This window comes from Hippocampus bargibanti, linkage group LG02, assembly GCF_051943395.1.
Source record: "Hippocampus bargibanti isolate YZ-2025 linkage group LG02, ASM5194339v1, whole genome shotgun sequence".
NCBI classification, from domain to species: domain Eukaryota; kingdom Metazoa; phylum Chordata; class Actinopteri; order Syngnathiformes; family Syngnathidae; genus Hippocampus; species Hippocampus bargibanti.
Window position 1 is genome coordinate 15,138,744 of NC_142735.1, and position 14,536 is coordinate 15,153,279.

At 40.6% G+C, this 14,536-nt stretch overlaps 1 protein-coding gene across 1 annotated transcript in view; it reads right to left on the minus strand.

Moving 5' to 3' along the window:
• LOC148901660 (connector enhancer of kinase suppressor of ras 2) overlaps positions 1-14,536 on the minus strand; it is a 63,711-nt gene that overhangs the window by 24,142 nt on the left and 25,033 nt on the right. Inside the window, exons 5-9 of the mRNA XM_088989596.1 lie at positions 12,323-12,364; positions 6,139-6,258; positions 5,234-5,293; positions 5,057-5,125; positions 2,364-2,510 (exon numbers count right to left, since the gene is read on the minus strand). Coding sequence (XP_088845722.1) covers positions 2,364-2,510; positions 5,057-5,125; positions 5,234-5,293; positions 6,139-6,258; positions 12,323-12,364 — 438 coding nt within the window. The remainder of the gene's footprint in view (positions 1-2,363; positions 2,511-5,056; positions 5,126-5,233; positions 5,294-6,138; positions 6,259-12,322; positions 12,365-14,536) is intronic.

Genomic DNA, 14,536 nt, shown 5'->3' on the forward strand with positions numbered 1-14,536 from the left:
TTTCACAGCCGAATGTGAAGTGGCTGGGATGAGAACCAGCACCTCCAAATCTGAGACAATGGTTCTCAGTCAGAAAAGGGTGGAGTACCCTCTCCGGGTCGGGGAGGAGATTTTGCCTCAAGTGGAGGAGTTTAAGTATCTGGGAATCTTGTTCACGAATGAAGGTGTGCGGCGTCTGCTGAGATACGGACTTTGTACCGATCTGTCGTGGTGAAGAAGGAGCTGAGCCAAAAAGCAAAACTCTCAATTATATCTATGGTCATGAGCTATGAGTTGTGTCCTAAAGAACAAGATCCCGGATGCAAGCGGCCGAAATGAGCTAAATGAGCTTTTTCCGTAGGGTGTCCGAGTTCTCCCTTAGAGATAAGGTGAGAAGCTCGGTCATCTGGGAGGGGCTCAGAGTCGAGCCACTTCTCCTCCACATAGAGAGGAGCCAGATGAAGTGGCTCGGGCATCTGATTAGGATGCCCCCTGGACGCCTCCCTGGTGAGGTATTCCGAGCATGCCCCACTGGCAGGAGAACCCGAGGACGATCCAGGACACGCTGGAGAGACTATATCTCCCAGCTGGCCTGGGAACGCCTCGGGATCCGCCAGGATGAGCTAGAAGAAATGGCTGGGGAGAGGGAAGTCTGGGCTTCCCTACTGAAGCTGCTGCCCCCGCGACCCGACCCCGGATAAGCGGCAGAAGATGGATGGATAACTCACACATATGTGGGACCTAAAATAGCAGGCATTTACAACCAATAATTATTTATACACCTACACATTTACACATGTATAAAAATGAAATCTCCGACAATGAGTGGCACCCATTTGAGTAGTCTGATAAATTTGTGAGTGCACACACACACACACACACACACACACACACACACACACACACACACACACACACACACACACACACACACACACACACACGCACACACACACACACACACACACACACACACACACACACACACACACACACACACACACACACACACACACACACACACACACACGCACACACAAAATAAAAACATTGCTTTTAGCCAATACAAGTGGATGATAACACTGCTCTTTTTCTGGTCCATTCTACACAAGACATCACTGGCACAGCCAAATCCACAGAAAAGAGGAATGGAAAAGACAGCCATGGAGGGATTTGGACCTTGAATCACATGATCATTCAGGGACAAATTGTCTCCTTTTTGGGTTTAGTCATAAACCGTTAGACTATTTGCCACATTTGGGATTAACTGTAAAGCTGTATGATTCATCCTACAAAACCAGGTTTATGTGTTCGATTTAAAGCATGTATGTACTTGATTTACAACGTAGCATGAGAGCAAGATGTCTGATTTTAGAAAACATTGTTCTGCATTGAGAAACACAGGAATGATACCATTCCCATCCACATACAGACAATACATATGCAAAGAAATGTGCAAAGACAGGACATTTGTTGGAGTCAGATAATCTCCAGAAACTTCTGAGTAGATCTTCTTTCAGATCCTGTCATTGCCAATGAATAATTAAGAGCTGAAGTCTTTAAAGATCAAACACATCTTAGACATGGCTTCCCTTTTGTTGTGTGGTCTGCTCGTGGTGTGTTAACATTCCAACTGTCCAACGATCGAACATGTGGTGTTCCTGTAACTGCTCTTTTTATATAACAATAAATTAATCAATGCACTTCAAAATCAGGTCATATAGACATCTATAAGTAGTAGAGAGAACTAGAAGAGATTCACACTCTACACTCATTTCAAGGAAAGATGCAGTATAAACTTATGGCATCATTGCACACACATTGTTTTGACATTGACATTGTTTTCTGTGTATGAAACGCGGATGAAAACGCACTGAAGAGCAAAGCAGTTCTGACCAAAGACCAAGGACAAAAAGCCAAAGTACAGGCCATCTCTATTTTAAGCAAATTGGCTCATGTGTGGCAAATACTGTAATTAGATTGAAATCACAATACAATCATTACTGTAAGGAGCTGAGGATCTGAAACATTCAAATGTCAAACAGGGCACAGAAGATGCATTATCTGTCCATCTATCCATTCATCCGTCCATTCATCCATTTTTATCATGTTCAGGGTCACTAATAAGATCGTGCATTTCCCAGGTGATTGGAGACTGACAACCTGTATCGTCCGCCAGTCAATCACGGGCAACATGGAGACACATGACAGCAGTCAAATTCACACCTGAGCAGGAATCGATTCCCCCATGCCGACAGCTCCAAAGTCAGCAGTGTTAACCACATCCAGCAACCGAGTCGGAAGGTGATTATGGTGTGTAAAAATAATTGAGCAGAATGATTCGACGCGATTGCAATAACAGAGTTGGGAGTATGTACCATTACCTGCAAGCCCAGTGGTTTCCAGCGGACGTTCCTCAGCAGAGCTGGAGTGGAACTCAAGGTATTCTGTGGCCTTTTCTTCAGCGTTAGAATAACTCCACATGGATCTTCTCTTAAAGCATTGACCAGGTTTTTCAACTGCCAGCCCACCTGGAGAGCATACGGCACCACGTTGGGAGTAAGTCACACATGCAAATTGCAAATAAGTCTCAACCAAGCCCAAGTTACTGTAAAAAAATGAAATCAAATCAGAAAGTCATGTCAAGTTGTTAAGGCCTCTGTTTCATTATACATCCGGTCAATGACGTCACGGCCGCCGGTCTTAATAAAAGCTCTCTCATACAGCTGCGTGCTCTTTTGCCCCTAACATCGCTGCGGGAGCCTGCATTGCACCAGTTGGTGCAGGTCTGTTCTATATTGTGCCGTCCTGATCAATAAATGAACGTACACAAGTAGAACCCAAATGTCTAGAAAAATGAGTCCAGTCATTATGTAGTTCAAGCAAGTCAAATCAGAAAATCTTGCGCCGTCACAATTTACATTATTATATTGTATTATTATACTATTATAAACAGTATTTAGGATGATGAATATTTTGTGGGAGGGTGTGGTCTTGGCCTCTTTCATAGTCAAATTAGACACCACTGGTAAAGGCTTATAATGTGATGGAGGATCAAAACAGCTCTTGCTTCATGGTTTGGCTTTTTAACAGTTCAAGCTCCCAGCATGGTTCAAACAGGCAGTATGCTCCCACTTTACTTTCTGGCAATGCGGTTTTGCCTTTGGCAGGAAGAATAAAGAGGAATGTTTGTTTTTTTAATAACGTAAAAATCTTTAGTCTCAGGATGGTTAGGGCAAACTTTACTTTACTATTGACAAATTTAAAATAAGACAGCAAGAATTGAAGTTAATTTTAAATGTTGGAAAAAAACTCACAACCATTAATTATTTAATTTAAAAATATGACCATTCAGTTAATCTGTTGACTTTCCCTCACTTCGGTGTTTTTATCCAATTAATTTCATGTGTTCCTACACGTCCAAGTTCTGTCATTTTTATCATTTTCAACTGGTATATTTGTCCATGTTTTATCATGAAAATGCAGCTAGTATACTAAACAATTACCTTCTTGCCATTTCCTTTGTGAATGTGATAAGTTTGATGTAGACTGTGGCAAACAAATGTCTGTAACCTATTTTAGAGTTTGTGTTAAGATCACATGTACATTTAATCTTTCAAGATGCCATTATTATCATAAAAATATAAAAATTATAAAAATAAGAGAGTACAGATAGGGCCATGACCACCCCTGGCAATCACACAGGACCATCTTTGACTTTATTTGCTCATATCTCCTGGGGGCTGAGCCCCACCAGTCCATAAAATGCCCCAGGTGGACACAATGTATACACAACAACCGCAGAAAAACTCCCAAAACACATAAGGCGTGTTAACCAGGCCAGTTAGAAAATGTTCACTTTGCAAATGTGCACAGAACAGATGGATACATGGAGAGACTCACCAAAATAACAGCATCACATAAACTACTGCTGCTATGGGTTTTTCTTTCAATCCCAAGAGTCTTCATTATTTTCCCAATTGCTATCACCAGCACATAATTATGTTGCATCTTCAAACAAACAGTTTTGGATGTGAGCAACTTTTAAATCTCACCTTCTACACAAACTAAGATCCTAAGTGGATGGGCCTATCTACAAAGCAGTTTGGTCGTGAAAATAAATGAGTTCATCATTAAAATTCTATTTATTACACATAGGGAGCGTGACAAAGTCATTAGTCCGAATGTTTTCTTTTTCCTGTTCATAAAAAAAGGGCACGGTTCTCATAACCAACTTCGTTTTCCACCCTTTTATTTTCCTTTTGGCCATCTTTCTTCGAATTCCTCATTGCCTCCTCCTCTCTTGACACCCTTGTAGCTTTGCCTCACACCAGTCTACCCAGATTGTCTCATCAATCCCTTCCCCACACCTGCACCTCCCTGCGCTTATCTCCTCCCCCCAGGTTGAGGGATCAGAGAGATGAGGGTCTCACAGAGGGAGTAACGAGTGGTTGGAACTAAGCGCCCGGCAGGGAGCAGTCTGTGCCGTCACCCAGAGGAAAGTGAGCTGGAGCTGCCGTACGAACGTAGCTACTTCGCAGAAGGAAACACCTGAAGCTAAGGTAATATATAACAACACGGAGGAGTACGCCAGCGTGATGGCACAACACAGGCGCAGATTTTAAATTTTAAATATAAAATAAAATCCCAGCCCTCTAGAAATCTTAATTAAACCCGTGAACAGTTCTTTCATAGCTGAGCTGACAAGATACAACAATGAATCACACATTCACACACAGTCTTTCACAAGGCAACGTGCCACCGTTTAAAATGGCTGCCGCTTTTTTGTACCTTCATTTAAACTGACAAGAAACTTGTGTAGTTGTGAAAAAGAAACTTTAAATCATTGGAAACAAATGTCAGAAAAAAAGTAAAAGTTTTAGGAACGTATAAAACAGTGTTCTCCAGTTGCTAAACTAATTAGCCTACGTTGCAACACAGGTGGGAACAAGGCGTAGTGATGGTCCCTTTGAAGGGAGAGTAGGTTCAATTTGAAGTCACAGGGAAAACACACGAAAAGTAGGTCAATTTCTTTTCATTTTGCGTTTCAAAGATGTGGATTTATTCTTCCACTTACCACTGTCTGATGGTTGACTTGGATGACTTCGTCACCCGCATGAATCTTTTTGCACTGATCAGCTGGAGACTGCAAAGAGAGAAAGTGTGGGCAAGGGAATCTCATTGATCATAAAGAGTCACCATAGATGATATGAAAATATGGTATTGATGTCTTTCAACTGCCAGTTAAACGTACATTCTCTGTGGTCCCAGTAATAACATGTAGTCCATCATATGTTGATTTTATGTACATCCCCTGAAAGAGAAGCAATACAGAGGATAATAATCAATGCGATACACACACTGAAAAAGTAACAACCTAAAAAAGACACAATGTATGTTTAAAATCAACTAACCACGGACTTAAAAGAAGTATCTGGATCCATATGATATTTTGTGCAACCACTTGATCAAATAAAATTGAGCAAATTCAACATACCATTTTATTTAAGTGCAATATAGTCCATTTCCACGGAAATACTGTACACCACTTTCATTTATTTGTTTGTGCAAAATGACTTTTTGCCTTTTTTTGCCTCTTTGTTTGAAATCATGTATATACTGTCCTAAAATTGGACTCTGTCCCTTCCAAATTGAAGTTGTATTCGTTACATTCCTCCAGTCACCTATTTTGGGATCTCCTTTAAATTCTCATTCGTTTGTTTTTCCATACTGACTTGAGAAGAAAAAGGAAACCTTCAAAACTCAAAGTCCAATCTTCATGGCAATAATATACTGTAAGTCCTCAGAGTCAGTACATCTTTTTCTTGAAGGACTGCTTTACTGTCTAGACTATAAATATATGTCCAACAAGCCTTCAATGTAATAAATTGCTGCCATTAGTAAATATTTTTCTCGAAGCTAATAGCAAACCAACTTCCTTTGCTGTGTTCAGTTCTGTTCAGCCTTAATGTTTGGGAAAAACAATTTCAATGAATTTGGGGCATTATGTAAAGCCTAAATAAAAACAGAATGCAATGATTTGCGAATCTTAGTTTGAAATAATGTTTGTTTAATAGTATATTAATTACATGGTTTACCATTCATAGTCATGTGTATGTGTGCGTGAAGGGGGGGGGGTGCTTGTGTGTTTTACTTTACCAGGCCTTCACTGGGCATAATGCTTGTCAGGTGGACAACTTCCAGATGGGCTGACTGAGAGACAAGAGAATCTGACGACAGAGAGATGATGTGGTCACATATCCCCGCTAAGGTCTTGCACTGGAAGTAGTGGGAGAGAGAGGGGGAGACAAAGACCGACGGATTACGTTATTGTGATTGCTTTATATTTGGGAGGAATCCAGTTGTGACCTTGCTGGAAGAATTGAAAGCAAAATCAATTCATAATATTTTTCCACATATCAATTTTTGCCACTTGAATGCAAACTATTTCCTCTCTGTTCTCACCGAAAAGATGTATTTCACACTCTGAGAAATACAACATATCTATCAGCTAAAGCACTGTCTTTCATCACGTTACTGCTGAGAAATGTACATTTCTCCACTGTGAGACTAATAAAGGCAAATCCAATCCAATCCAATCCAACCTGAGGTACCCAAATCACAATTCCTTTTACAAATGAATACCGATTTGTATTTCTGCCGATGTTTTACATAGAAAAATACACTATTTAAAAACAATTGTTGATTGAAATATACATTTAAAGTGGTTCTGCTTCAATAATGGCCCCTTACAACTTGCAGGAAAAAAAAAGTGTATGTGGATCTATCTTGTCTCAATCAAAATAAACATTGATTGTTTGGGTTTCTATTTGTGTACTAGGTCACGCATTGCTGGTTAAATGATCAGCAGCATCACTGCTTTCTTTTCTTGGATCACTGACTTCAGTAGGCTTACACATGCTGGTCTCCTTGCTCATCAGATTTGCCAAGTGCCAACTAACATAAAATTCTAAAAATATCTCATTATTATTGATGTTCACAATTAAGCGATGTGGCATAATGTCTTACAGTGCACAAGATGATAACCCCAAATAAAATAATTTTCTGATCCCAATCTTAATGAGCAATTACAGGATTATAGTTCAGCAAAAATGAGAGAACGTCCATGTGTGTGTGTGTGTGTGTGTGTGTGTGTGTGTGTGTGTGTGTGTGTGTGTGTGTGTGTGTGTGTGTGTGTGTGTGTGTGTGTGTGTGTGTGTGTCTTAAACACACACACACACACACACACACAAGCAAAAGCATGCACATGCGCTCAAGCACACATACAAATTTGATGGCAATGAATCATTTAATGTAATAGAAAAAAGGGAGACTACTCTCTTGCCATGCTCCACCTCACTTTGGCCAAGTCAGATCGATTCATGTCTGTCCTCTTTTGGGTAAATTATACGTAAAATATCCATCAATGGTAACTATGGTACAAATGACAGTGTGCACTACAGTGAGGAGTTTAAATTTCAATTTGGAAATAAAGCATAACAGGAAAAGAATATGATTGTATCTTCACCGAGCCAGAAATAGCCTCCATCTCAAAGCCACAGTGAGGTCTAATGTCACGGCTATGCTTGTCCTCCTCTCTGATCATGGGACTAATAGTTCTGACCTGGGATTAACACAGAACAAGACACAAAAAGACAAGTCACCAGAGTAGAGTTGCTACTTCTGTTCCACTGACACAACCGGCCTTGATCTGACACGGCTACGGACAATCAGAGCGTAGATTATGGAGAAATTCACTTATGTGGTTGGCTGGCGTGAGATTTAAGAGCAGTCAAACAGAAAGCCAGACACCGCCTGGTGCCAAATGGATTAGGATCTGCTCCTACCCTCCTCCCTCACTCCCTTTAGCCCTTCCCTCCTTACATAAAACACACACGGCCATTACTATTATTAGTATGTGTATGACTGTTTGCTTCACAGCAATAACATTAAAAAATGATTGGGTGAGGTGAAGGTAGGTAAGCAGTTAGAGTCCAGTGTAGAAATTAAGGAAAGAGGCGAAAGGGTCTTCTGCTAGTAGGGCATGCCCGGAACACCTCACCAGGGAAGCGTCCAGTAGGCAATTCTCATCAGATGCCCGAGCCACCTCATCTGGCTCCTCTCCATGTGGAAGAGAAGTGGCTCGAATATTGGGGAAAAAATTGTCAGATAAAAAAAAGTGTCATGATGTGTGAGACTGATTGGGATTCTGGTTACATGAAATATTCAGAGGCAAATTCAAAGCAGCCAACTGATTAGGCAAGCTTTAACCAGGAGTGGACCGCTGTTACCCACAGGCGCAAGTGAACAAAAGGGCAGCAGGTAAAGATGGGCAAAATGAAATGACAATGAAGTCCAGACAAATAGACACACACACACACACACACACGCACACACACACACACACACACACACACACACACACACACGCACGCACGCACGCACACACACACACACACACACACACACATGGACACAGACACGCGAGCCTGCATGTATACACACAACGGTGTCAGAGGCTTCATGTGACTCTTGGTGATGTGTGGGAGGTTTATGTGTGAAACTGGGAGCCAGCATGAAAGAAGAAAGAGGAGAGGTGTTGCTCGCTTAATGATCCTTTTTACATGAAATTAAAAATAAAGTGGAGATGAAGTGCTCGCATGACACATACCAGTATATGGTATAAAAAATATGAATGTGCAGTTCTATCTACAGGTACCCTCTGAACTACTTTTGAAGTGGATAAAAGACAATCAATTTCAAATTTATGTAAAAACTTGGCTGCTTCACAAAATGAAATACCCACGTGATCTTGATCTTAATCTTTTCTGTTCACTTTTGATCTTTTTCAATTGATCACTCTTCAATACGTCATCTATTCCGCAAGCTTCAACATCAATGTTGATTGTTTATGGGATAATACAACAATATATTTATTAAATATTGACAATATCATTCAACAAAAAAAAATAAAAAATAAAAATTGGTGGATATTGTCAAAATTGGGTCGGAGATGTTTCTGTGATTTCCCCTTGATAGCGTTTTATTTAGTTTCCTCCACCTGGTCTTGAATCGTACCAGAAACTGCCAGACCACATCAGACATTTGCTGCTCATTCTTTTTAATACAAGTCCCCAACCTCTCTGAGTTTTTTTTAAAGTGTGTGTTCACACCTACAGACGTGTTCATTTAGCATGACATTAGGCACAGGAAATCTTGCTTAAAATCCCAATATCAACAGTAAAAAAAGATTTGTATGATGAGAGCATTATTCATTGAGCAACATGACATATTGCAGCATGTCACTGACTGCAGTGGCACATTAAACTGCATTATATCAGTGACCATAGGTGTGAATTTGAGTGTAAACTGTTGAGTCTCTCTATGAGTGCCCTGTGGTTTACTGGCAACCAGACCACTGCATTTTGCTCACAGTCATCTAATACAGGCTGTAGTTTCTCTGCAACCGTGCAAAGGAATCATCGGAATTCATTTTTGTGGTTGTCGTATACATACAGGTATTTAGGTCTGCACTGCGAACTGCTTAGAAGCATTTCTCATATTATGACTACCTTCTTTAAGCGACATGAAAGCTGAGCATGTGGGTATGTGAGTCCTGTATAAACCATATTGTGGTTGTCACAATCACAAGTTCATTGTGCTACATTTGAGCAGGAATGCAAAAATTGACAAAATCCGACTTCAACGGACAGTTAGGACAGTGGAAAAAAATCATTGGCACCGCCCTACCCACTCTCGAGGACTTGCACACTGCAATAATCCAAACAGGGGTGCGGAAAATACTACTGGACCCTGCGCACCCTGCCCACCACCTTTTCCAGCTACTCCCCTCAGGCAGCCACTACCGATCCATGCGCACCAAATCCAGAAGACAAACAGTTTCTTCCTCCAAGCCATTAAGTCTCTAAACAGTAACCAACATAGAACTGTATAGTGCCTCCATTTTTTTATGATACTAGTGTGTTCTACATACTTGGCAATAAAGATGATTCTGATTCTGATTAAAAAAAAATGTGTTGTTTCAAGGGCTCAAACTTCAAACAATTATGAGACTTCCATAGAGATGGAGAAGCTACTTACCACATGAAGAATCTTGTTCTCTGTCTCATACACAGTGCAATCCTGTGAGAAGAGAAAAGCAAACCAATGTGATTTCACCTTTTGCTCTGAGGCTACCCTTCTGTGGGGAAAAATGCATGAAAGACTTGAAGGAGAATTTGGGCAAAAATAGAACCAATTGGAAGGAATATACAATTTCACTAGAAATCAGCCGTCAACATTTTCCTTTGTAACACATCACGATCTCATCAGATGCCCGAGCCACCTCATCTGGCTCCTCTCCATGTGGAAGAGAAGTGGCTCGAATATTGGGGAAAAAATTGTCAGATAAAAAAAAGTGTCATGATGTGTGAGACTGATTGGGATTCTGGTTACATGAAATATTCAGAGGCAAATTCAAAGCAGCCAACTGATTAGGCAAGCTTTAACCAGGAGTGGACCGCTGTTACCCACAGGCGCAAGTGAACAAAAGGGCAGCAGGTAAAGATGGGCAAAATGAAATGACAATGAAGTCCAGACAAATAGACACACACACACACACACACGCACACACACACACACACACACACACACACACACACACACACACACGCACGCACGCACGCACACACACACACACACACACACACACATGGACACAGACACGCGAGCCTGCATGTATACACACAACGGTGTCAGAGGCTTCATGTGACTCTTGGTGATGTGTGGGAGGTTTATGTGTGAAACTGGGAGCCAGCATGAAAGAAGAAAGAGGAGAGGTGTTGCTCGCTTAATGATCCTTTTTACATGAAATTAAAAATAAAGTGGAGGTGAAGTGCTCGCATGACACATACCAGTATATGGTATAAAAAATATGAATGTGCAGTTCTATCTACAGGTACCCTCTGAACTACTTTTGAAGTGGATAAAAGACAATCAATTTCAAATTTATGTAAAAACTTGGCTGCTTCACAAAATGAAATACCCACGTGATCTTGATCTTAATCTTTTCTGTTCACTTTTGATCTTTTTCAATTGATCACTCTTCAATACGTCATCTATTCCGCAAGCTTCAACATCAATGTTGATTGTTTATGGGATAATACAACAATATATTTATTAAATATTGACAATATCATTCAACAAAAGAAAATAAAAAATAAAAATTGGTGGATATTGTCAAAATTGGGTCGGAGATGTTTCTGTGATTTCCCCTTGATAGCGTTTTATTTAGTTTCCTCCACCTGGTCTTGAATCGTACCAGAAACTGCCAGACCACATCAGACATTTGCTGCTCATTCTTTTTAATACAAGTCCCCAACCTCTCTGAGTTTTTTTTAAAGTGTGTGTTCACACCTACAGACGTGTTCATTTAGCATGACATTAGGCACAGGAAATCTTGCTTAAAATCCCAATATCAACAGTAAAAAAAGATTTGTATGATGAGAGCATTATTCATTGAGCAACATGACATATTGCAGCATGTCACTGACTGCAGTGGCACATTAAACTGCATTATATCAGTGACCATAGGTGTGAATTTGAGTGTAAACTGTTGAGTCTCTCTATGAGTGCCCTGTGGTTTACTGGCAACCAGACCACTGCATTTTGCTCACAGTCATCTAATACAGGCTGTAGTTTCTCTGCAACCGTGCAAAGGAATCATCGGAATTCATTTTTGTGGTTGTCGTATACATACAGGTATTTAGGTCTGCACTGCGAACTGCTTAGAAGCATTTCTCATATTATGACTACCTTCTTTAAGCGACATGAAAGCTGAGCATGTGGGTATGTGAGTCCTGTATAAACCATATTGTGGTTGTCACAATCACAAGTTCATTGTGCTACATTTGAGCAGGAATGCAAAAATTGACAAAATCCGACTTCAACGGACAGTTAGGACAGTGGAAAAAAATCATTGGCACCGCCCTACCCACTCTCGAGGACTTGCACACTGCAATAATCCAAACAGGGGTGCGGAAAATACTACTGGACCCTGCGCACCCTGCCCACCACCTTTTCCAGCTACTCCCCTCAGGCAGCCACTACCGATCCATGCGCACCAAATCCAGAAGACAAACAGTTTCTTCCTCCAAGCCATTAAGTCTCTAAACAGTAACCAACATAGAACTGTATAGTGCCTCCATTTTTTTATGATACTAGTGTGTTCTACATACTTGGCAATAAAGATGATTCTGATTCTGATTAAAAAAAAATGTGTTGTTTCAAGGGCTCAAACTTCAAACAATTATGAGACTTCCATAGAGATGGAGAAGCTACTTACCACATGAAGAATCTTGTTCTCTGTCTCATACACAGTGCAATCCTGTGAGAAGAGAAAAGCAAACCAATGGGATTTCACCTTTTGCTCTGAGGCTACCCTTCTGTGGGGAAAAATGCATGAAAGACTTGAAGGAGAATTTGGGCAAAAATAGAACCAATTGGAAGGAATATACAATTTCACTAGAAATCAGCCGTCAACATTTTCCTTTGTAACACATCACGATTATGCATATGACTCAGTAATATTCAGGGAGCCGTCTAGCTAGATAAAAATATCAGCACAACTTGCATGAACCTGACAGATTGTTATTTAACGATTGCTGATTGTTAATCTATTTCTGGGAAAGCTGCCAACTCAGCCGACCAGATGCACACCGTAGCAGTGAATACATCTGCTTGATCCATGAGAAAAGGTTTTACCCCTTGTGTGTCTTGCTGCACCTTGGCAGCAATGTGTCCATTTGAACCATTGTGCACTAGTGGGGTTTTCTATGCTGTGCCTATACTCTGGCTCTTGTGAAACTGGATGGATGGATTATCTGACAGGCTCCAGGACTAACTGTGGGCATTGACTCTAAATTGGAACTTAAACTAAGCACAGTGCATGGAAGATGTCCAACGGAGCAGCTACAGTCAAAAAATGTTTGCTCCAATAGCAACCACTCACGGAAAAGGGACATGTGTAAATGTATGTCATCTACATGAAGTCAATATGGGGTGTAGAGGGAGGACAGCAAATGAAAGAATGAGAAACGATATGTTCTTTCTCCAGAAAGACATTTAGGTGAAGTTGGGGATTGTGGTTGACAGCGAGTCAATGAACATGCTATGAGCAGCTGTGACAGAGCAGTCTTGACCCATCAGCTGTAAACAGCCTTTGGCAATGGGCAGCTGTTACACTCAAAGTCAAATCTACAATAATAGGATTTACTGAAACCTGAGATAGACCAACAGATGTTCATTTCTATGTCAACATTTATGGGTGCAGTTGAATCAAACTAGATGGTACCTCCAAAGTCGAGTGAGCTAAAAAGTTGCAGATTTTGGAGACGGAACATTCGAACATTTTTTGCTTTATATGTCACAAAACATTCTTCAATATCATCGACACATCTCATCAGAATTTGTCTTATGGTCCATCAGGAGTTTTTAGGTCGGTTTGTTTTCTTTCTTCTCGTGGGCAACGATTCCTCGCCTTTACTGAGTCAAAACATATATTTTAAGTTCTGAAATTCCACCAACAATCAAAAATGTCATTGGTATCAAAACGATACAACTTTTTATCACAATTTCACAACAGCTGCAGCTATCACTAAGCACTTCTAAGAACATTTTACATTAAATAACACAACACAACATAGAACATGAACAATAAAACATACCGATAAATTATTCCTGCATACGTCTTGAAGTTAAATGCATTGGCAACAAAACAAGAGCCATCTTGTTTTTTTAACTTGTGACAGTTAAGACCTGATTTGCCATTCAAATATGGATGCCATGTGAAGAGTTGTGGAAGCTGATCTACAAACCAGGCGTACTCATTATATCTGCCAAACTCTCTAAATGGTTTCAGTTTGTGAAAAATATCTGCTTAAACCAAATGTAAGACATTAATCAAAGGAGTTTTGTGATAAGTGAACGGGCATGACCCCTTCTTGTGACTGACTAAGAAGCACAAAAAGTGAATAGTGAATAGTCTACATCATAGGTCCTCAAAACCCGGGCCGTGGGTCATTTGGTACCGGGCCGCGCAGCAAGAATAAATAACTTACATAATTTCCGTTTTATTTGTTATCTGAGACCGAACTATGTTTTATTTTGAAAAATGAAACGTCACCGCTTGCAGCGCATTTCCGTGACGAGGAATGGGTGGCAAAGCTCGCTTACTTGTGCGACATATTCAACCTGCTCAATGAACTCAATCTGTCACTTCAGGGCAAAATGACATGTTGAGTGTGCGTGTGTAAATGTGTGTGTGAGGCAAAGACATGATTGGGGAAATTTCACTGATTGATGTCACCTGCGAAACGAGCTGATCATGTGATACCCAGAAATTGTAAAGCCTTTTTAAGAGCATGCACAGAATAAAATGTTTGTCGAGTTCCCAGACCAATGATTGACACGACTGGACTTCTGCCAGAATGACTAGCGCAACATGACAACTGTCTTCAAGTTGGCTGATAAAGTAGTAATTTAAGTAAGTAGTTTAAGT